We start from the raw sequence: 22,617 nt of genomic DNA on the forward strand, positions 1-22,617 counted from the left end.
AATCTCTGTTTCTTCCCTCTCTTGTTTAGAAATATCAGGACCAGCTCATCATTGTTTGATGTCGACTTCATTATTTTGACAGTGCGTTTAATGAGGCAAATTATTCGCAAACACGCAAAGTGTTCGATGTGTACAGGTGCTGGTCATAAATTAAAATATCATGAAAAAGTTGTCAGTTATAGTCATCAAAATTAACAGAAATAAATATTTGAAATATATCAGTCTGTGTGTAATGAATGAATATATTATACAAGTTTCACTTTTTGAATGGAATTACTGAAATCAACTTTTTCATGATATTCTAATTTTATGACCAGCACCTGTGTATAGGTTACACAACAAGTTTGCATCTGAAAGATTTGGAATTTTGTGTTGTTTTTTTTCACAATGTGTCCGGTGTGTAAAGGTCTTTATTTTCACTCTGTCACATCTATGGTGTATCATGGAACTGAGTGTAGTGAATGTTTTAGGTCCCGGTGAAATGAGCAGGTTAAAATCTGCCAAACCATGTTAGGGACAAGTTGTTATAGCCAGATGAATGGTCATCTCTCAAACAACAATTTTAACTTGGTTTGAATAAATCTTAAGTCTGTAGATCACCAGTAATCCTGAGTAAAATGAGTAACTTTAGGTGAATCTGAATTGCTGTCCATGTTTACAGCAGGAGGTGCTGCAGAGCTGTCCAGGCTTATCGAGGTTGGCGATGAGGTCCTGTCTATCAATGGCCGTTCTCTGGAGGGACTCATGAATCATGATGGCTGGAAAATTATCAAAGCCCAGCCCAGCCAGCCCAGCCAGCTCCTCATATGCAAGCAGAGCAATGTGACTGTAAAGAACAAGGAACCAGAAACCTGAGAAACTCCACTGTGAAAGTGCCCTCGAAATCAAGGCATGGATGTGCATAAAAATGGATGAACATTTACCCATTTTGATCGTTGGACTTTAATATTTTGGTTTGCCTTTGTAAAATATCTTTGTTCTAAATAATTCAAATTGGATAGACATCTAAATATTGTGGTGCAAAATATATAATTATGATTTTTTTTTGGGATGGAAAGTACAGTTTATTTACAATAAATTAACTTTGGAACACTCAAAAATAATACAGTTGTAAGACGTTCTTTTTTAAAATAAATTTTATATGTCAAAAAAAATCTGCAGGTGGCTGTGGTTCCACCATTCCTGTAAATACACTAGTAGTATATAACCTGGCTTGTGGGCGTGCACAAGTGTGCGTGAGTGTGTGCACATTCCACGCAGACCTGGCATTTCTGCTTGTGTGTGTTAGGTCTGCCCCTGATTCCTCCTAGTGGGTGTGTTATAGTTTTCATTTTGGTATCTGTGATTGAATCAAAGCAAAACCTGCTAGCAGTGTGTTTTTTAATTTCTTGTTTATTAAACTGATTCTTTTGTGGATCTATAATGTTTATAGGAATCACTGGATTTGTTTAACTTATTTTTTTTAATCAGCTATTTGTCTTTCTTAAGCAAACAGTGGTTAAAGCAGTTGGAGTCAACGGCCAACTTTTCCTTTCAATGGAAAAACAGAGTTAAACACTTTTGTCACGCAGTGATATTTCAGGAGCCGTTTGTCTCCATGATATTATTCTCAGGTTATTTTTTCTCGATTCGTAATTATTGTTATCATTCATAGTTAGTTCCTGAGGTTGTTTCCCTGCCCTTCTGTGTTCTCTGTGTCAAGTCTCTGTTTCTGTGTTAGATGATCCTTTGTTTAATAACTTCCTGTTTTATTTTGCCGTTTCCCTTTTCTCATGTGCGTTGTGTTCAGTTTTGCTTCTCCTTGTCTCATTTGTTAGATTCTGTGTCCAAATTCAGGGGCTTTGTCCTTTGAAGGCTGCAAAGACTAGAAGGCCAGAAGTGAACGGCTGTTTGATTGGATGGTCTGGCCTAAGACGCACTGCTCCTGTCAACTAGCAACCATGACAGTAGCAGCTAAATGTTGGTTTGACAGAAACAGAGGAGGAAATCTTTGTTTTATCTCATTTGTTTTACTGGAGAAAAATGAGAATTGTGTGTGCTGCATCTGAGGCTGAGAGAACGGCCATGTGTTCCTTTAGCCAACAGTAACGCTCGGTGGAGGAATGTAACTCAGTTGTCTCAAACACTGCACTTCAGTTAAAATTTAAGGTACGTTTGTTTATCACCATTTCATTTCACTTTATAACTCTATGACTGTCTCAGAGACAAATATTAACACATTCTAGCAATCAAAATTGTGTTGAAGCTTTAGTCAGTTATATTTAAGGGCAATACCACTTAGTGCTAACTAAAAATAAAAAGATGTGATCATTTTGTATGTTTCTGATAAAATGAAGGATAAACATATGTAGTAATTTTTTTTTTTTTTATTGGGTGAGAAAAATGTACAATATCATATTTTTGTAAGATGGAAAAGATCCGTCCTTCCATCCATCCATCCATCCATCCATCCATCCATCCATCCATCCATTCTCTTCTGCTTATCCGGGGCCGGGTCGTGGGGGCAGGAGCCTAAGCAGAGAAGTCCAGGCTTCCCTCTCCCCAGCCACCTCCTCCAGCTCATCCAGAGGGACCCCAAGGCATGATGGAAAAGATATCAGAGCATTAAACAGGTTTTGGGTAAGTGAGTCTAACAGGAGAGAAACGCACATCACACATGACTTCCTTATAAAATATGATGTAATTTTGTTGATTAACTTACCTCAAAATAAGTAAAGCATATAAAAATCTACAGCAGTAATATATTAAATACACATAAACATGGCAATGATATTCATAAAAACAAATAAATACAAAAAAAAAATACCAGGTGTTTCACATAACTAGAAAAAAATCGACACTTTCACACTGCGTTCTTGAATGTACAATTTTTCACTGCCCTTTATACTTTTTACTTAAAGGAGCTGAATACACTGAAACCAGCACAATCCCACTTTGATGACAACATTATTTTAACAAATATTTCAAAAATATTACAAAATCAAAGTTGTTCCCTTCATTTTCCTTCTTTCTCTAACAGATCCGATCTTGTCCTGCAGTGATTCTGGCATCAGGGGGTATAATGCTTCTGTCCCATGACCTCTCACCTTGCAGTGAGTTTCTCTGGACACTTGCAGTTCTAAGACAAAGGAAATCAATCATGGTGGTTAACAAATTAGCCACAAAAGTTATTAGAAGTTTAATGTGTGTTAGCTTGCAGGGTGAAAACACAATTTTGATATAAACACATGGACTCACTGTATTTCTCAAGGAGATTGCCTAGGTTCTCCAGAGTAACGATACATCTTTGTCTTCTGATGAACTGCAGTTTATTGTTACAGTTGCTCAGAACAAGGGTGGGGTCACCTGTTTAAAGTTGGGCAGTGTGCTGTATGATGACATTTTATGAAAGAAAGGGAGCTATCTGTACAATCCCAACAGTAACAGTAACAACCTGGGCTTCTGCTTGTGCCTTGTGCACACTGTCAGTGCTGCTCTGAGCAAGAAACCTAGTCTATGCAAAATGATTACACAATGCTGTGGGGCTCAGAACACACACAAAGCTGTCATTCACTAATGTCATCAATTTTGAAAAACTGTTTTTAAAAAACAGTACCACACATCCACAGACAGAATGAACATTACTATGATCTAGCAGATTTTTTTGGGGTGGCTTCATTTGCTTGTCACTATTACTACAGCACATACAAGAGTGTCTTACATCACCCCTGTAAATTCAAATGCAGTGTATGTTTTACACTGTGGCAACACCACCCCAGTCACTCTGTGAAATGCGCAGATTGTCAACACAAATTAATGTAGCCAACATGTATTCTAATTCTCTGTGACAACATAAAATACTGCAAGATGCAGTAAAATACAAAAAGATTAAAACAACACAAATGCTCCACAGTTGGATGTAGACTCTGTGAGGAGAGCATAATAGACAGTGACGTGGTTCATGAGTGTTTCATACAATCAATCAAAATACAAAACCCTAATGAAAATAGCATTAGATATGACTTTGAGACCAGGCGGTATAGATGGTCACATACAATGGTATAGAATTTTGATGACTGTTTTTTTTCTTATTACTGCTAAAGACAATAACAATCATGAACATTTTGTATCACTGCTAAATGATAACAAATGTTTCCATACTAAAAATGTGTTAAATAAATAAGTAAAGATCCAGAGTGATTAAAGTAGATAAATTAAAAAAAAAAAATTGATCTTACAGCAGGAGGGAAAAAGTCTCTTTTAACAGGAAGAAACTTCCAGCAGAACCAGGCTCCAGTTGGGGGAGATGGGAGGGAGAAAACACAAGTTGTCCAAGACAGCCAGTAATTAATAATAATTAATGATTAAATGCAGAGTGGTGTATAAACACAGAGTGAAAAGAGATGAATCAAAAAGAAACACTGAGTGTATCATGTGAACCCCCAACAGCCTAGGTCTATTGCAGCATAACTAAGAAAAGGGTTCAAGGTCACTTTTATCCAGCCCTAACTATAAGCTTGATCAAAATGGAAAGTTTTAAGTCTAATCTTAAAAGTAGAGAGAGTGTCTGTCTCCCGAATCCAAGCTTGGAGCTGGTTCCACAGAAGAGGGGCCTGAAAGCTGAAGGCTCTGCCTCCAATTCTACCTTTAAGTAAGCTTGTACAGTATGTAAGAAGAATGATTTTAAATTCTATTCTAGATTTAACAGGGAGCCAATGAGGAGAAGTCAATATGGGAGAAATCTGCTCTCTCTTTCTAGTCCCTGTCAGTACTCTAGCTGCAGCATTTTGGATCAGCTGAAGGCTTTTCAGGGAGCTTTTCTGACAGCCTGATAATAATGAATTACAATAGTCCAGCCTAGAAGTAATAAATGCATGACTTAGCTTTTCAGCATCACTCTGAGACAGGATGTTTCTAATTTTAGAAATATTGCGCAAATTCAAGGAAGTAGTCCTACATATTTGTTTAATATGTGCATTGAAGGACATATCCTGCTCAAAAATGACTCCAAGATTTCTCACAGTGTTACTGGAAGGCAAAGTAATGCCATCCAGAGTAAGTATCTGGTTCAACACCATGTTTCTATGATTTGTGGGGCAGAGTACAAGAACTTCAGTTTTATCTGAATTTAGAAGCAGGAAATTAGAGGTCATCCAGGCCTTTATGTCTTTAAGAATAACATAAGCAACTTTGAATTTTTAGGAGCTTTTTTCCATTCTGGCACACTTCCTATAACAACGGTCAGTCATTTAAACTTTGATGACAGTCATATAATAAAGTAAAGCCTGCAAGGCTGTGAAGAGTGACATCACCAAACAGCTGTGAGGATGGTTGCTATGGTGACTAAAGCCACTGCGAGGAGGGGGAGGTATGAAAATCTGCATCAGGCAGAGAAAAGCAGGTACTGTAGGCAAGTATTTGAACAAAAGCTTGTCAAATAAAAACAAGTCATATTGGAAAAATAATTTCACCATAAGTGGTACCAACTTTCCAAGTACAAAATGCTCATCTGTAGCATGTATTATTTGGATGTGGTTGCAATATAAAGACACCATGATTTTCAGCCAAAATTTGGGAGCTGTTATATAATTGCTCTTTGAGCGAGATGGTTGGTGAAGGCAATGCATTTGCTGAAATTTATGAAAAGTATAATATGAAGTACACTAGATTAAAAAAAAAGACCAAAACAACTTTATTTTGAGCTATATCTTATTCATATAGAGCAAAAGGTTTGGACAATATGTGATAATTTTCCAAGCTCAAAATTTACAGTGAGTAATGTCAGGATCCTGCAGTGGGAAATTTTCAGGAAAAAAATTCAAATTCTTCATAAAACTCAAACTACTTGTGTGAAAAAAAAACAGGAAAACACAGGAAAACTTAGATTTCATCAAAAAAAAAAAAAATCCATAGCCTTGTGACAATGTATGAACTTTGAATCATGTTTTTCAATAAAGTTTGCCCAAAGGGTGGTGTCCAATTTGGCCTGGTTTTGTGCACTTTTCAGGATGCTGTCACTTTAAAATGAATGGGCAAAAGACTGGTACATCTGATACCAGTCTGTCATGATAAAGAAAGGGCTGAGTGTAAAAGCAACGCTGTTAAATTAACTGGTTGGGCTTAACCTACTCATATTGTTCTGTGTGATTGGCTATACCTACTTCATTATTGACTGAAATCAAAAAAGTGGGGATTTCCCAAATCTAGGAATTGGCCTGGGTCTGTGAACAGCTCATAGTAGCTACACAGATAGCAAAAGACTATTGGTGGATCCGCCTTCAAGTAGATCTGCCCCACCCTGTCACTCATTTCTCTGTGGGGCTATTATTGTAGCAAAAACACACTATATTGTAGCAAAACACGTGTGTGTGTGTGTAACTCAAACCACGTGTGTGTATTGCGAGCTGTGTGGAGATTTGTGTGTGTACTGAGATCTGTGTGCGCATGTTCAGATCTGTGTGTGTTTTGCAATCTGTGTCTGTGTATTCGGATTTGTGTGTGTAATCAGATTTATAATTGTGTAAATAAATCTGCAGTGCAGATATTAGTGGTTGAAAAGTCTTAAAGTTTTGCTCGAATCACTGAAAACACACACAAGTCATCAGGTACAAGTCACTCAGCTTTTCAACTGGCTTTTCACGCTTGACTTTTGCTACACCTCTACCACGCAGCAATTTGTCTGTAATCAAGGGTTCATTCATCCTGAGCTCAGGCTCACAGGCTTAGGATTTCGCACATGCTCAGTATGTAGCACCAGGTGGCGTATTACTCAGTCTTCCAGCATCACATTGGTCTGCTGGTAGCGGAGGCTGTGCTGATGCAAGGCTGGCTCAGATGGACAGATCACACTGAATTCTCACATGCTTACTGTGAGTACCTGTTTCTGTTTGTTCAGTAGCTGTCATCAGTAGCTTTTATTGGAGCTGTGTAAAAAATAAAGTGCTACTGTATCTCTAACTGCAACAGCTGGAATTACTCAGCTTATGGTTCACCAGCAAACTGACATTATCTGGCAGAGAGGAGCTCGCTGAAGCAGTTAACTAAAAACTGACTGTATAGGAGTCAGTGGAGGATTTGATCTCTAACTAAAGCCAGAGTGATGTGCCTGAAACTGACAGCATAACCTCAGTGCGGGATATTGATAATCAATTGAACTCTCTTTGAGTCTGAACAGCTTTGGCTCATCATACAGCTGCAACAGCACAATTGGCAATAATAATAATAATAATAATAATAATATAATAAACATGCATCTTACCTGGAACTACAGTGAAAAATTAGCTTCTAGTAATTCCCTGTAACTACCTAGTTACCATACTTTAATTCATATTCAGAGTGTAGGGGCATACAAAGATATGATTGATGTACTTGCTTTATCACACTAAAGAAAGTATGACATATGAATAAGCAGAATAACTGTACAAATGCTTCTGTCTCCAAAGCCCAGTCACAGTAAATAAAGAGGGATGCTTCTCTGCAATAGTCTGTCACCTCTGTCAGTACTGACTGGAGTATTTATTTACTTATGTATAACTATTAATTATACACTCAGATACTACTCTATTACAAGTAAGAGTTTGACATTCAAAAACTACCAAAGAATGTTTGTATTATCAGCAGTTACAAATGCTGATGACACACAATTCTATCTTAGTACCAAACCATCCACCCATCTCCCACCACAATCAATTATTTGCATGAAATCAAAACCTGGTTGTCATTTAATCTACTCAAGATCAGCAGTAATAACACAGAGGTCTTGATTGTGGCCCCCAAATTCCCTATTCCGTTAGTCAACCGTTAACATCCTTTTTTCACCTTATGAACATCTCTAGACTTCCGCCTTTACTCACTGACTTTGTAGCAAAGACCTTTATCCATATCAGTAAAAACTACTCCTTTTTATTGTAAAGTAATGAGTCGTTTCACAACAATTTTCACACTTTGTTAAAGCACAAAATGTCTGCAGTAAAACTTCATGAGTATTTTTATAATTCCAGGTTTTCCAACATTATGAGAAATTTTTCTTTCCCTGCAGGTGTGATTTTTATAATAACGTAAGAGTGTCACAGTCCTGGGCCTTTTCTCCAGTGTTTTGTTATTTTTTTTCAAGTTCTGTTATCATTGATATTATTCTCTTTCTGAGTTTCCCTATAGTATGGATTTATGGATAGTATGGATTTTCACTATATGTTTTGAGTTCTGTTCTTATATTATACTGTAAGTAGTTTCCCTGTGTCCCTGTGTTCCAGCGCCTGGTTTAGTTATGGTTTGATTCCCTCAGTGTGCCTGCCACATGAGGCATCATGTGTCAAGTCTGTGTTTCTGTTTATTCTCTTCCTGTTTTATTTTCTTAGTGTCCCATTCCCTGTGTGTTGTGTTCAGTTTAACTTCCTTTGTTTCCTTCCCAGCTGTTTCCCACTGTCTTGTTACAGGTGTGTATATATTGCCTCAGTTTTCCTGCTTCCTTTGTCATTTTTCTGTCTCTGTTGTCCTTTTTTCTGTCTGTGTTCTTTTCAAGAGGTTTAGTAGTCTGTTCTGCTGGCCTTTTCCAGCTTTGCTGTTTTCTGTGCTTTCCAGCAATAAAGCTGAGATGTTTTGAGTTTCAACCCTGTCTCACGAGTCCTGTATTGGGGTCCTTGACCTGCCGGCCACAGCAGAACATGACAAAGAGGCGCTTTTCTAAACTGACCAACTGTCTTTAACAATGGTTAATAAAGAATTTCTAAAAACTGATAAAAATGATTTGCCTTCTTAAAGTAGCATTACTATCTAGTGTTTACCAAGGATGTTGAATACTGAACTGCATTGATGGCAGTGGGAATTTGGCTGAAACCTGTTTTTAATATACTGTTACACCTTTGGGGCTGGTCAGCCCTATATACTCTATAACCATTTATACTAATATCATTGTCAGACACCAAGTTGGACAACCAGGTCTCTGATCAAACAGTCACGTCTGCATCAGTAGAATGTAAAAAATCCAGTTTACAATAAGACTATGTACATTCATGTGTCGTAAACAAAGACCCCTCCAGCTTTTAAAAGCTTCCTGTGAAGCTGACTGTTAAAACACATGATAACTGGACCCAGTTTTACATTCCCAGATAATATCAGCAATAAAATAATCGTCTGATTGATGAATAACATTAAAAAAAAAAAAAAAAAAAACAGTAGATGTCTTGACAGGATAAGATAGCATTACAAAAGTTCCCTTTTGTAATGGGTCCAACACAGGAAACACCAAATAGGATTCTTCTTTCCCACAATTGTCAGTTCCAGATCCATTTAGATTTGATGTTAGAAGCAGTATTATAAAGAGGAAACAGTCACAGAAAATTATTTTCTTCATTTTTGGAATTAATGATAAAGCACAGTACCACATCCACCCAATCTGTAGCACCCACCATGATATGCCCCATTTGTTGGCAAGCGTTAAAGGCCTGGATGAGCCAGTCATAGACCATCCACTTATGACTGAAGTCATCTTCGACACCAAAGGATTAACAGCAATAACCCTACAGGGATATCTTTGTAACACAAAAAAATTTTCTTTGACCTTCAAGTTCTTTTCCTCCTCCAAACAGCTAATCATGTCTTCAGGGACTCTGTGTGATGTATATGAAAAATAGAGACTGTAATGACTCCACAACAGTACTGTGAAAAAAAACAAACTTCTTTACTGTAATGAAGCATATGTACTGTATGTGTATATGTCTGCATGTACAGTACAGTACCAGTCAAAAGTTTGGGCACACTTATTCAGATGAATGGGTGAGTGTATCCAAAACATTGACTGATACTGTATGTACACTATCGCCTCCCCTTTGGGTGGGCCAATCTGAACAAAATCATCACACATGCAGCAATGATTAACATGTTTAAAAAAAAACAACAGTTATTATAAATTACAATTCTTTTCATTTCATACGTTATCAATTAAAGTAACAAGTTTGACTGTTATGTATGTATTATGTTAACTTCATCATCCACCTGCAAATGCGATGTTATATTCTCTATTTGCTTTCTTTCATGTGTCACGGTCAACATACATCACCCATACGTAACTTAACAGTCACCAAAATTTGGATCTGCGATTATATTTCGTTCAAGTCACCACTACATGTGGAATGAAGACTGAAAAAGCATTATGGGCCTGGCAAATATTACTACTTCTAGTTTTTGGTAGCAAATTAATGATGAATACTCAGTATTGAAACAACTGAACTGCATCGAGCTCACACGTCACCTGTGATATCATCACACTGCCTGCCACTTGCCATTGACTAACGTACCTATGCCTTGCTTTTTTCTGAAAGGAGACTCTCTCTGTTTTTAACCCTACTTCGGGCTCATAATTTTAGTGATCACTTGAGCAGCATTACACTTTGCTAAGTTAATGAAACATGTCCTTTTCCATAACAGGAAGTGGCATAGTTATTAAGTGTACTTTCAGATATTCTTCTACGGTTGCAAACCATTCATCGTATTAAAAGTTGAAATGAGTTTCATAGACCTGCTAAGCATGTAGGTGGACCGCTTGAACAGTGAGGACTATAAACCTCATTAGACTTTTTTCATTAGAAATAATGATTACCTTATTAGAATGTGAGCTTCCAGCTTACGGAAAATGATATGCATCTTGGATTTGGAAGTCTCTAACATTTGCCCCACTGGAATGTACTGGTGTCTCGTAAGACCATGTAATTATTGTAGGGTCTTTACCTTGCAATATAATGTGCCTTCTCTACTTTTAAGATTTAACCTCAGACATTCATTTTTGTTAGAGCTTTTAGTTACCAAGAACCCTAACTTAGTTATACTGCTGTAGGCTCAGGCTGTTGGGTAGACTTCTGATGGATCTGATGGAAGTCTCTTTCTGTTAAAACGGAGTTCCTTCTTTCCACCACTACCAAGTGCTTTCTCACAGTATCTGATCCCTGGGGTTCTCTGTCTACCAACAACACAGGCACATCAAGAACGTACAAACTCACCTCAGAAAGGACCCAGAAGACCAGGAGGTTTGAACTAGAAGCCTTCTGTCAGGCAACAATGAAAACCAGTACACCACCAAACACTGAATTAAAATGGGACAGTAAATCACTTTGAAGTAGTTACATTATCAGTCGCTGAGTGTAAGAAATGACCAGCAGATGGCAGTAAAGTCACAGACCTCTGTGTGTCAGGATTTGTGTGAGATACTGTTGCTTCAACACATCATTGCCATGGCAGCATGGTAAAGAAACATGGGATAGTAAGTTTTCTTCATCCTTTTAAAGGTTTGTGCAATGTCGCCCTGAACTCAGCCACTACATTAATAAACCTGTACAGCGATGGTAAATTTAAATTCCCTTATTAGAATGTCCTGATGATGTAATAATTTCAGGAGCATTAGGGAATGTGGGCAACTAGGGCCAGCCCACAACTGATGACCTTGTTCATCCTGAAAGTGTTGAATGCCTCTTAGGTGAGGGCCCTGAGTCAACGCAGGCCAAATCATGCTCATCATAGTTTTTTATGCCAGAAAAGATAAACAAAGAAGAGAACAGCAGCACAGCACAGCCAGCAGGTACAGTTCAGCAAGATATTTCCTCTCACACTGGAAAACTGTCAAACTGAGCTTTCAAAAATAAACCTACATCTGGACCTAAAAGATGTCATTACATGCCAAAGTGCTGAGTTGAGCTTAATGACCATAATTTCAGAATTTCTCTAGGTAGTGGTCATTGGTATAATTTCTACATTTCAAATAAAGATAGCAAAGAATTATGCTTCACATTCAGTATAATGCTTTACCTTTTCACTTAATTTTCCCATGTAATGACTTTAAATGTTACAAGAGCTGTGGAAAACATTAGCACTAACGTCAGCAGACTCCAGTCTGAATGCCAACAAACAAAATGTGTCTTTAGAGAGACTCGGTAGGTGGGTCATTAGTGACATACAGTATGTTAATGAGCCATGATAAGTGCAAGACTGATGGTTGAGTGGAGGGTATGAGCTGAAGCTTTATGCTTTTTTTTCTTTGGTTTGTTTTTTCATTCTGGACCTTCACATAAGTCATTCACTGTGTAAGTCTGGATCTGTCTAGCTGTATGGAAATATTGCTGTGTTTTGTGTTCTTAGTACAAAGCTGTGAACACAGAACAAGTTTGTGCACAACACACGAGGTTATTCCATGACCGACAGTGTTCCATTGTGTGTTTTTCAATCCAGATATGCTTTGACTACATTGGCATAGTGTTTGGGATCATTGTCATGCTGAAAAATGAAGCTGTTGCCAGTCAGGTGCTTTCCAGATCAGAATCTGATGGCACTTTTTTTTGCATTCATAAATCCATCAATTTTGACAAGAAAATGTCGAACCACAGACTCAAACCATGACCAAGCTGCTACAGTGTTTTTGCAGATGACTGTAAACACTCACTGTTGTACTTCTCGCTTGACCTCCTCCGTATATATTGATGATGATTTGAACCAAAAATGTAAAATTTTGATTCATCACTCCATCAGACCTGCTGCCACTGATTTTCAGTCCAGTTCTTGTGAAATGTGGCATACCTCAGCCTTTTCTTGCAGTTTCCCTTCTTTGAAAAGGCTTCTTGATCACCACCCTTCTACTGAGACTATTTCTGATAAGGCTTCAGTGAACAGTAGATGGATCAACTGTAGGGTTAGCTGGATCTCTCAGGTCCTGTGTCTGGTCTTTGCTGGATTTTTTCCTCTTTATTAAGGACATGACTTTCAGATACTGTTCATCAGCTGTAATTGCTGAGATATGTCACATTTCAGCTCTTTGGGAATAAACTGTTGATGCAAAAATGCAATTATGCCCATCAAACTGTGTAATATTTGGCATTTTTCATAGATTTGATTAAGAAATGGGCCCGCATCGTGTTTTTTGTGACAGGCTGTTGGTAACAGAGTGCCTTAAGATGCCATTTAAAACTAGTTCTTTGCTAAGTTGTTATAAATAAACACAACACTGGTTCATCCCTTGAGTTGGGTCCCTTTTTTATGTTTGAATCATTCATAGGTCAGAGTCAAGAGGCAAAATAAGAAAGAAACCATTCCTCTGAAAATGGTCAGTACAAGGACTGGACTGAACTAATTAAACTGGATTAAACTATCTAGCTGCAAAAATGATGCTGTATAAGACAATGAATGTGATAGCTGAGATGAACTGTAGACTCATCATACATCATTTAAAACACTGTTAAGGTTCAAAAAGATGAATTAGTGCGACTTTAATAAAGAAGGATGTAAGAAAGAAAGGAGCTGCATCGCTGCTTTCTACCTACTTTTTCCTTTCACATCTTCTTTGTTCATACTGTGCACGCTAGACACTGACTTGCGAGTGGGAACTGATGAGTTAAAAAAAAGATTCCTTGTCAGTTCACTGCAAAAATCATGTAAATCATGGCTATAACAATTCTACTATCACTGAAGTCAAAATCAGTTTAAATTTTTGGTCACATTTTTCCATCAGTCATTCAATTTATTAATAATGGAAGGCTGATTATTGAATATAGAATTAATAACTACAGCTTGAGCTTATCTACAGTATTTCTGATCAAATACATGTAGGCTGTAGTATTGAACAGTACTTCCACATGAAGTAGAACCTGATTCAACCTTATTCTTAGCCAACTGTATATATAGTCATCCATTCCTGTATGCCACATGTATAGTCATCCATTTGTATTATTGTATGGTCTTTACCCACAATACAAAGCACCTTGAAGTGACTAATGTTGTGATTTGGCGCTATATAAATACAACTGAATTGAATGGATGGATGAATTCAATGAAATTCCTTTGAACTATATATGGTTCATATGATTCAGAGGAATGTTTTTCATGAAACCTTGGAAAAAATGAATTATATATGACAAATAAAGTCTTCTTCTTAAAGAAAAGTAAAGAATTTTCTTAGCTGTTTCAGACTAAAGAGCCATAATCTGCATTAACTCGTGCTCTGTTGAAGTGGCTCATTGTGCGCTCGGCAGCAGTGTAGCTTTAAGAAGGAGGTGGGCAGCGCTCCGATGACGCATGAATAATCCTGAAAAGATGCTTCTAAACTCCAGGCCGGAGCCAGCGTGTGTGATGGCTGTTGACTGAGCTGGAAGAATTTCCGAGCCTGGCAGGATCAACTGTTGAGAAAATAGTTTGAACAGGTTTAGGAGCTTTGGAAGAGACTCTCAATGCAGAATAAAACACACCCATTTTGGCAGATTCGCTTCTCCAAAAGACAAATACAGTTATTTACTATTAAGGCATTTTCTAACGACAGAGGGCTTTCTGTTTGCAGCTATATGTGCGCTGCCGAGAGCCAACTTGGGGGAAGAAACATTTGAAGAATATCTCTCCAAAAGTCTTTTGTACTTTGTCTTGAGGTGGGACTTTGGAAGTGCTACCATGCCATATTTTATATCACTGTGTGTCTACTTTTTGATAGTCCTGAACCCAGTTATGACAAACACCATCACCGAAGACATAGACGTTTTGGTATTTTTGCCACAAAATAACTCTTATCTTTTTTCACATGCACGAGTGGCACCAGCGATTCGTTACGCGCAAAAGAGACTGAAGGCAGACGGGGGACAGTACTCCGGATTCAACTTCAACATCCAGTTTGAAAACTCCGACTGCTTCTATGATGCTTTTTTTACATTAGCGGACTTGTCTTGCGGACAGAAGCCGGATTTGATCCTAGGTCCTGTGTGCGAGTACGAGGCTGCAGTAGTGGTAAGGCTGGCGTCCCACTGGAACATCCCGGTGATCTCAGCAGGTGCCCTGGCCGCTGGCTTTCAGAACAAGAACAAAGAATACTCGCACCTGACTCGCATTGCCCCGTCATACGTGAAAATGGCAGAGACTTTCTCGGCAATATTTGAGCACTTCACCTGGAAGAGCGCACTGCTGATCTTCGAGGACGACAGGGAGCAGCGGAACTGTTACTTCACTGTAGAAGGAGTATATCACCTGATGAGTAACTATGATATTAAAACCCACATAGTAACTGAAGAAAAACCCATGAACTTTGACGAGCTCTTCCAAGTAATGGATGACACGGAAGGTAAAACCGCTTTCCTTACTCCCTTTAAAACCTGTCACTTAATTAGATGGTTTAAAATAATTATCCCTGACAGTCCTTTAACAAGTTTCTAGCAAAGATGTTCTTGACTTGTAGGTCATCATCACTGGCTTTGGTTGGCAACTAACCATCATAAATCAGTGCTTGATGTACAAAATATTTTTGTTTGTGTTCAGCTATTTGCAAAACCAGAGAGCCTTAAATGAGGATCCAAGTTCAACCAAACCAGTGAATTAAACAATCATAATACACGAAATTAACCACTACCACAAAGTATGCCTTACAAGTACATACAATAGTAGTTATGCTCCAATCTGTACATTAACAATTATCAATCTGTGAAGATTCAAAGTTTAACCCATTCAAAGCTTCAGGAGTTTGAATTAGAGGACTCCTGCACTCGTTTAATCAGAGTCCTTTGTGTGCTTCTTCTTTTCCAGAGCAACTTTACAATACAGTGAACACTTTCCAGGAAAACAGAGAGAATTTGCATTATTACCAAAATCAGAGAGGTGCTTACATGGACATTTATTAAGGCACAGTGATGACATGCTATATTCATGAAGAGAAATTATTTAGTTGGTTGTCTCAGTTGGCAGTTCCTTGACGCAACTGAATATTTTATCAGACAAAAGAACAATGCGGCATTAATCCTTTTACAATCATTCAGTACCCAAAATGCTGGCGTCTTACTACACCATTTGCATGACAAAAGGCAGTGTCTGAGAGTAAGATACAGTGCCATGAAAAAGTATTTCTCCCCTTCCTGATTTCTTTGGCATTTTTCTAACACTTAGACGTTTCAGATCATGAATAATTTTTATTAGTCAATGATAAACCGAGTAAGTACAAAATGTAGTTTTTAAATCATCATTTTGTTTATTAAGGAAAAAATGCCTGTGTGATTAACTGTAGTTAATCACATTTTTTTGGAAAACTAAGTTCAATTTCTCTGCCAGACCTGCTGAATCATGAAATCACTTAAATAAAACCTGTCTGACAAAGTGAAGCAGGCTAAGAGATCTCAAAAAGCAATACATCACAAACTCAATAACAGATGCGAAACAAAGTCATTGACATCTATCAGTCTGGAAAGGGTTACAAAGCAGTTTCTAAGGCTTTGGGATCCTTTCCAGACTAACCTCAGTAAAAGCCATTATCCACAAATAGAGAAAGTTTGGAACAGTGGGGAATCTTCCCAAGAGTGGAGAAAACAAAAAAACAAAAGGGTTCGGAGTTGCCTAGTCAAAATCCAGACTTAAATCAAATTGAGGTGCTTTGTCGTGACCTTAAACAGGCCGATCGAACTCAAAAACCCTCCAATGTAGCTGAATTTTTAAAATTCTGCAAAGAAGAGCGAGCCAAAATTCCTCCACAGCGATGTGAAAGACTCATTGCCAGTTATCACAAACACTTGCCTGCAGTTCTTGCTGCCAAGGGTGGCTCAACCAGTTATTCAGTTTAGGGGGCAATTACTTTTTCACACAGAGCCAGGTAGATTTGGATAGCTTTTTTTCCCTTAATAAATGAAATCATTTCAAAACTGCATTTTCTATTTCCTTACGTTATCTCTAATATTAAAATCTGTTTAATCTGAAACATGACAAATATTAAAAAAAAAAAAAATCTAAGAAATCACTAAGGGGGCAAATACTTTTTCACAGTACTGTCCAGTCAGAATCCCTGATTTATAAAAATTTTGAAATGGTTGAAGAAGCACTACTGTCTCCTCAATTATAGTGCTGCTCTGCTACATGTGGTGTCATTAGTTATGGCTTTCAAAAAAAAAAATGTAATAAGGCAATGGTTAATTTTTCAGCCCCATTTTTGTTCAGATCCAAATAAACGTTCCTCATGTAGCATAAGCTAACACTGGTGATAGGCATGTGTGTATTTATTTGTGCTCAGCCCACCCACTCCTCCGCTGCTTAGACAGACTTACATAACGTCCTGCATGCTGTTTGCATGGACCATCATCTCATGTCTACAGGGTGCAGAGGTGGTTTAGTTACTTTGGAGACTTTGGCAGAGATAAAGAGAGCAAAATGGGATGGCCTCTCTCTGTATGTGACCTGAAACTGTGAGTTATCAGTCCTGTCATTGTCTTATACTGCATCATTTACATAAAAGAAGGCAACCTCTCAGAAGGGCTAATAAAATGAAAATTATTATTAAATATGTTAATTTAAAGCTTAAATTGTTCTTGGACAGAAAATAAGATGGTTTAAACAGTTCCATGAGCTTTTTAATTTGAATCGGTACTCTGTGTTCTCAGCAAATTAGTATATAACTAGTATATTCTTTTTTTATCACTATGCATGGCTACTCTCTATCCATTTATTCTAGCCTGAGAGACACTCAAATCTGACAGCTCATTTTATTCGCTGTGGCCGAATGCGTCTGGCCCGCTGCTTCTGTCCAGGGACATTTCTAACTGACCTCCACACGGACCATTCGACACTGACTGGAATCTCATCATGCTGAAATTTCTTACATAATTCCTTTGTTTGCCGTTTCACTGCTCACCACTACATCACAAGTATTTAGGTATGGACCCATTAAAATCAAAACTGCCACGAGAAAGATCAAAATGAGTCAACACCACTGTTAATTCAGTAGTGGCATTGGCTTATCTTGGGGAATTTTAGGCTTATATCTGACTGTGAAAATAAAGAGAGAGAAGATGTGGGTGAACGAAGCAGGGCAATGACATGCAGCAAATCACCGGGCCACTCAGCAATCAAGCCAGGGACTCACACAGTGGTATGCACTCGGCTCATGACAAGGATGTTCTTTTTTCAGAGAAGAAAGCAAAAACAAATGCTAATTTCAAAATATTTAACTTTTAACATGGCATTATAAAACATAAATTATCATATACTCGTTATGTCACAGTTAAAGCTAATAAGCAAATTGAGTTTTCAAGGCTGGCTTAAAACCAATGATAAGCAGCTTTTTGGCAGCAGTACTGTGGTCATGACAGCCCCTGAGGAAATAACACCATATCACAGTATTGCCTGAGCCTGTTGTATAAATTTGCATATAATATGCATATTAAATGGTGACCAGCCACTAAGTGCACTTGATAGCATGAAATTAGTATTCCTACCATGTCAGGTGATTAACTGAGATATTTTATGGGATTCAACAACTGAGCAGTATATGAAGGCAGAGGCAGGCCCTGATTTGTTTCCTTCCTTCAGCACATTTTACTGGGCATGTTGTGTGTGTGTGCTTACACAAGATATTATTTACCCATTTCAATACAACACGATTTTCAAAGACACTTAAACTTTTAACTTCCTAATTAATTATAGCAAAGCAAAGATTTCATGTGTAATGATGATGTGGCAGTTCTCAGCTTTTACCACCCTGCCACTCATTTACAGAATATTCTATAGCAAATTCAGTTCAATGTTATGTATATAGCACCAAATCACAACAAAGTCATCTCAAGGAGCTTTACACTGTAAGGTAAAGACCCTACAATAATACAGAGAAAACCCCAACAATCAGATGACCCCATGAGCAAGCACTCGGCGACAGTGGGAAGGAAACTTTGTTTTGAAGAAACCTCTGGTAGAACCAGGCACAAGGAGAGAGAGCCACCTGCAGTGACTGGTCGTGTGTAGGGGGAGAGCCACAGTTAACATTTTGATTGATGCACAATACCGGTAGCAACCCAGGCTTATTACAACACCATCAAGGGAGGGTTCAGGGTCACCTGATCCAGCTACAACTATAATCTTTAGGCTTAAAGCTTTATTTTTTGATAATCTTAAAAGTAGAGAGGGTGTCTGTCGTCTGAATCCAAACTGGGAGCTGGTTCCACAGAAGAGGGGCCTGAAAGCTGAAGGTTCTGCCTCCCATTCTACTCTTACGTATTCTAGGAACCACAAGTAAGCCAGCAGTCTGAGAGGAAAGTGTCCTACTGGGGTGATATGGTACCATGAGGTCTTTAAGATAAGATGGGACTTGGTTATTCAAGACCTTGCATGTAAGAAGAATGAATATAAATTCAATTCTGCATTTAACAGGGAGCCAATGAAGAGAAGCCAAAATGAGGGAAAAATGTGCTCTTTTTCTAGTCCCTGTCAGTACTCTCGCTGCAGCATTTTGGATAAACTGACTGCTTTTCAGGGAGCTTTTAGGACACCTTGAGAATAGTGAATTACAATAGCCCATCCTAGAAGTAATAAATGCTTTGGATTTTCGGCATCCCTCTGAGGCAGGAGGTTTCTAATTTTAGAGATGTTGCATAAATGCAAGAAAGCAGTCCTACATATTTGTTTAATATGTGCATTGGAGGACATATCCTGGTTAAAAAATTTTTTTTTAAAATGACTCCAAGATTCCTCACAGTGTTACTAAAGGCCAAGGTAATGCTATCCAGACTATCTGGTATTTCTAAGCTTGGAAGGGCCAAGTACAATAACTTCAGCTCTATCTGAATTTAGAAGCAGGAAATAAGAGGTTATCCAGGTCTTTGTCTTTAAGACATTCTTGCAGTTTAACTAATTGGTGTGCGCCATCTGGCTTATAGATAAAGCTGGATAGATAAAGCTGGGTATCATCTACATAGCAATGAAAATGTATGCCATGCCCTAATAATACTGACAAAGGGAAGCGTGTATAATGTGAATAGAATTGGCCCTAGTACACAACCCTGTGGAACTCCATAATTAACCTTAGTGCATGAAGAATACTCCCCATCTATTAGAGTCTATTAGATAAATATGATTCTAATGACTCTAATCTCTGTAATAAAATATTAGTAAACATTAGTAAGTAACCTTCAATAATGTTGTTTTTGCACTGTGATGAATTCTGAAACCTGACTGAAACTCAAACTGAAAACATTCCTCTGTAGATGATCAGTTAGCTCTTTGACAGAATGGTTGGAGATTGGCCTATAATTAGCTAAGACAGCTAGGTCAAGTATATTCTCTTCCATTTATCCTGTTCAGGGTTGACACAGGGCTTATTATAATTATTAGTAATTATTGTTTAATTATTAATTACTACCACCTTAAAGGCCTGTGGTACATAGCCCATTAATAGATATAGATTGATCATATTTAATACTGAAACATTAATTAATGGCAGGCTGCTTTGAATAGTCTTTTAGGAACAGGGTCTGATAGACACATTGATGGCTTGAAGGAAGTAACTATTGAAGTTAACTCAGAAAGATCAATCAGGGAGAAAGAGTTTAAATAAATATCAGTAGTAATGAAAGTAGCTGTTAATGAAGTTTTTGCAGATGGCCGCCACTTCCTGAGCCTGGTTCTGCCAGAGGTTTCTTTTTGTTAAAAGCTAACTTTTTAAAATTTTAGCCTCTGAAAATGTCTGTAATTCCTAAACAATTTTTGTGAAACTGCTTAAAGGTGCCATCAGTAATTTTTTAAGGTTATTTAATAGAAAAAAGTATATTTTCTCATAAATATATATCGATTAGTGTGTAATTATGTCTTCCAACAAATTCATGTTCCCCGCCATCATATTTGAATACAGTGGCCAAGAAGGATATCTGCCTTCTGGCTTTTCTTATTTTATATACGTGACTGGAGATCGGCCACATATGTAAAACACCAAAGGTGGAGGAGAAGAGAACTCAAAGCCTCATAGGCATTTGTGCACCATGGAAGGACCTTTAAATTTGTGTCTGCACCTTCAGGTTCAAGATATAAAGGTTTATACCTACACTATATTGCCAAAAGTATTCACTCACCCAAATCACCCAAATCCAAATCATTCCAAATCATCATGTCCATGGCCACAAGTGTATAAAACAAAGCACCTAGGCAATACAGACTGCTTCTACAAGCATTTGTGAAAGAATGGGTCACTCTCAGGAGATCAGGGAATTCCAGCACGTTACTCTGATAGGATGCCACCTGTGCAACAAGTAAAGTCATGAAATTTCCTTGCTACTAAATGTTTCACAGTCAACTGTTAGTGGTATTATAACAAAGTGGAAGAAATTGGAAATGGCCGCAACTCATCCTTGAATTGGTAGGCCATGTAAAATCACAGAGCGGGGTCTGCAGATGCTGAGGCGCATAGTGTGCAGAGGTTGCCAACTTTCTGCAGAATCAATCGCTACAAACTTCATGTGGCCTTCAGCTCAAGAACAGTGTGCTGTATTCCTTTTATTGTGATAATGCAAACCAGAAGATCAAAGAATGATGTAGAAACAATCAATCATTTAATCATAGTGCCAAATTATCTTGGAGTTCTTACAGTTTCTAAAAGTAGAATGGACCTTTAGTTGTCCTCTCCTCTCCTTTACTGTGGAACCAGCACCCAGTTTAGTTTCCGGAGACAGATGCCTTATCTATTTTTAAAATTAAGCTTTAACTCTTCCTTTTCGGTAAAGCTTATAGTTAGAGCTGAGTCAGGTAACCCTGAACCTTCCCTTAATTATACTGCCAATAAGCTCAGGCTGCTGGAGGACATCCCCTCATTTACTGAAAATCTCATGTGTTCATATGCTACAAACTTTTGTCTACTCTTCCATGCTTTGTGTTTTGTCCTGTTCTTGGTCTGTCTTTGCTTTTCTCGCTTCTCGCTTCTGTTTTCTCATCCCGCAACCTGTCATGTCAAATGGCTGCCCATCACTGTCAGAGATCTCATCCTGTTAAAAGGGAGCTCTTTCTCCCCACTGTCACTAAATTCTCACTCAAAGGAGATTGTCTGGTCATTAGAATAGAATAGAATACAATAGAATAACCCTTTATTGTCATTCTATATGGTATAACAAAATTGTGCATGCTCCACTCCAGACAAAGTCTAGTTCTCTGCACTAATTTAAAATAAATTTAAAATAAATAAATAAATATAGTTGAAAATACAATTAAAATAGTCAAACTGTACATTATTACACATAAAACACACACATTAAATACACAAACTTTACATTATTAAACATAAAATACACACAAATACAGAAACTGTACATTATTAAACATAAGATACACATACCTGTAAAAAAACTGTGAACTAGACTGCATTTTTTTTGGGGCGGGGGGCGGGGGGGGGGGTTACAGTCCATATGGCCCAGTGGAAGAAACTGTTGGTAGGTCTGGTGGTGTGTGATTTAATTGAGCTGAAACACCATCCAGAGGGTAGCAGGTCAAACAAGTTATGGGCAGGATGTGAGGGGTCTCCTGGGATTGCACTGATTCTCCTGAGGCAGCAGGTTCTGGATTGGTCCTCCAGGCAGGGCAGCCGATGATCTTTTGGGCAGTGCTAATAACCCTCTGCACTGCTTTCCTGTTTTCAGCTGTGGAACTTACGTACTATACGCCCAGAGTGTACGTCAGTACACTTTCCACAGAGGAGCGATAGAAGGCCAGCAACAGCTTATTGTCCATTTTTTTTTTTTTTTTTTTTTTTTTGAGGACATGGAGGAAGTGAAGCTGCTTCACTGGGGCCTTGGTGTTTTGAGTCCAGGAGAGATCAGCTGAGATATGGGTGCCAAGGAACCTGAAGGTGGTGACAATTTCCACATTAGCTTCTTCTTTCTGCTACTGTAGGGT

General features: G+C 38.1%; 2 protein-coding genes across 3 annotated transcripts in view; both read left to right on the forward strand.

Annotated features, from left to right (window-relative positions):
* The window catches only part of pdzd2 (PDZ domain containing 2), a 77,166-nt gene extending 75,610 nt beyond the window's left edge, over positions 1–1,556 (forward strand). The window contains exon 26 of one of the 2 annotated variants that reach the window (XM_030723468.1): positions 665–1,556. In XM_030723468.1, the coding sequence (XP_030579328.1) occupies positions 665–855 (191 nt within the window). In that variant the 3' untranslated portion in view covers positions 856–1,556. Of the gene's footprint in view, positions 1–661 lie in introns of both variants that reach the window. The other variant, XM_030723467.1, reaches the window with a different exon arrangement.
* Positions 1,557–14,092: 12,536 nt separating this feature from the next.
* npr3 (natriuretic peptide receptor 3) overlaps positions 14,093–22,617 on the forward strand; it is a 37,235-nt gene continuing 28,710 nt past the window's right edge. Inside the window, exon 1 of the mRNA XM_030723469.1 lies at positions 14,093–15,058. Coding sequence (XP_030579329.1) covers positions 14,398–15,058 — 661 coding nt within the window. The 5' untranslated portion in view covers positions 14,093–14,397. The remainder of the gene's footprint in view (positions 15,059–22,617) is intronic.

Source organism: Archocentrus centrarchus, unplaced genomic scaffold, assembly GCF_007364275.1.
Source record: "Archocentrus centrarchus isolate MPI-CPG fArcCen1 unplaced genomic scaffold, fArcCen1 scaffold_26_ctg1, whole genome shotgun sequence".
Classification (NCBI taxonomy): Eukaryota; Metazoa; Chordata; class Actinopteri; order Cichliformes; family Cichlidae; genus Archocentrus; species Archocentrus centrarchus.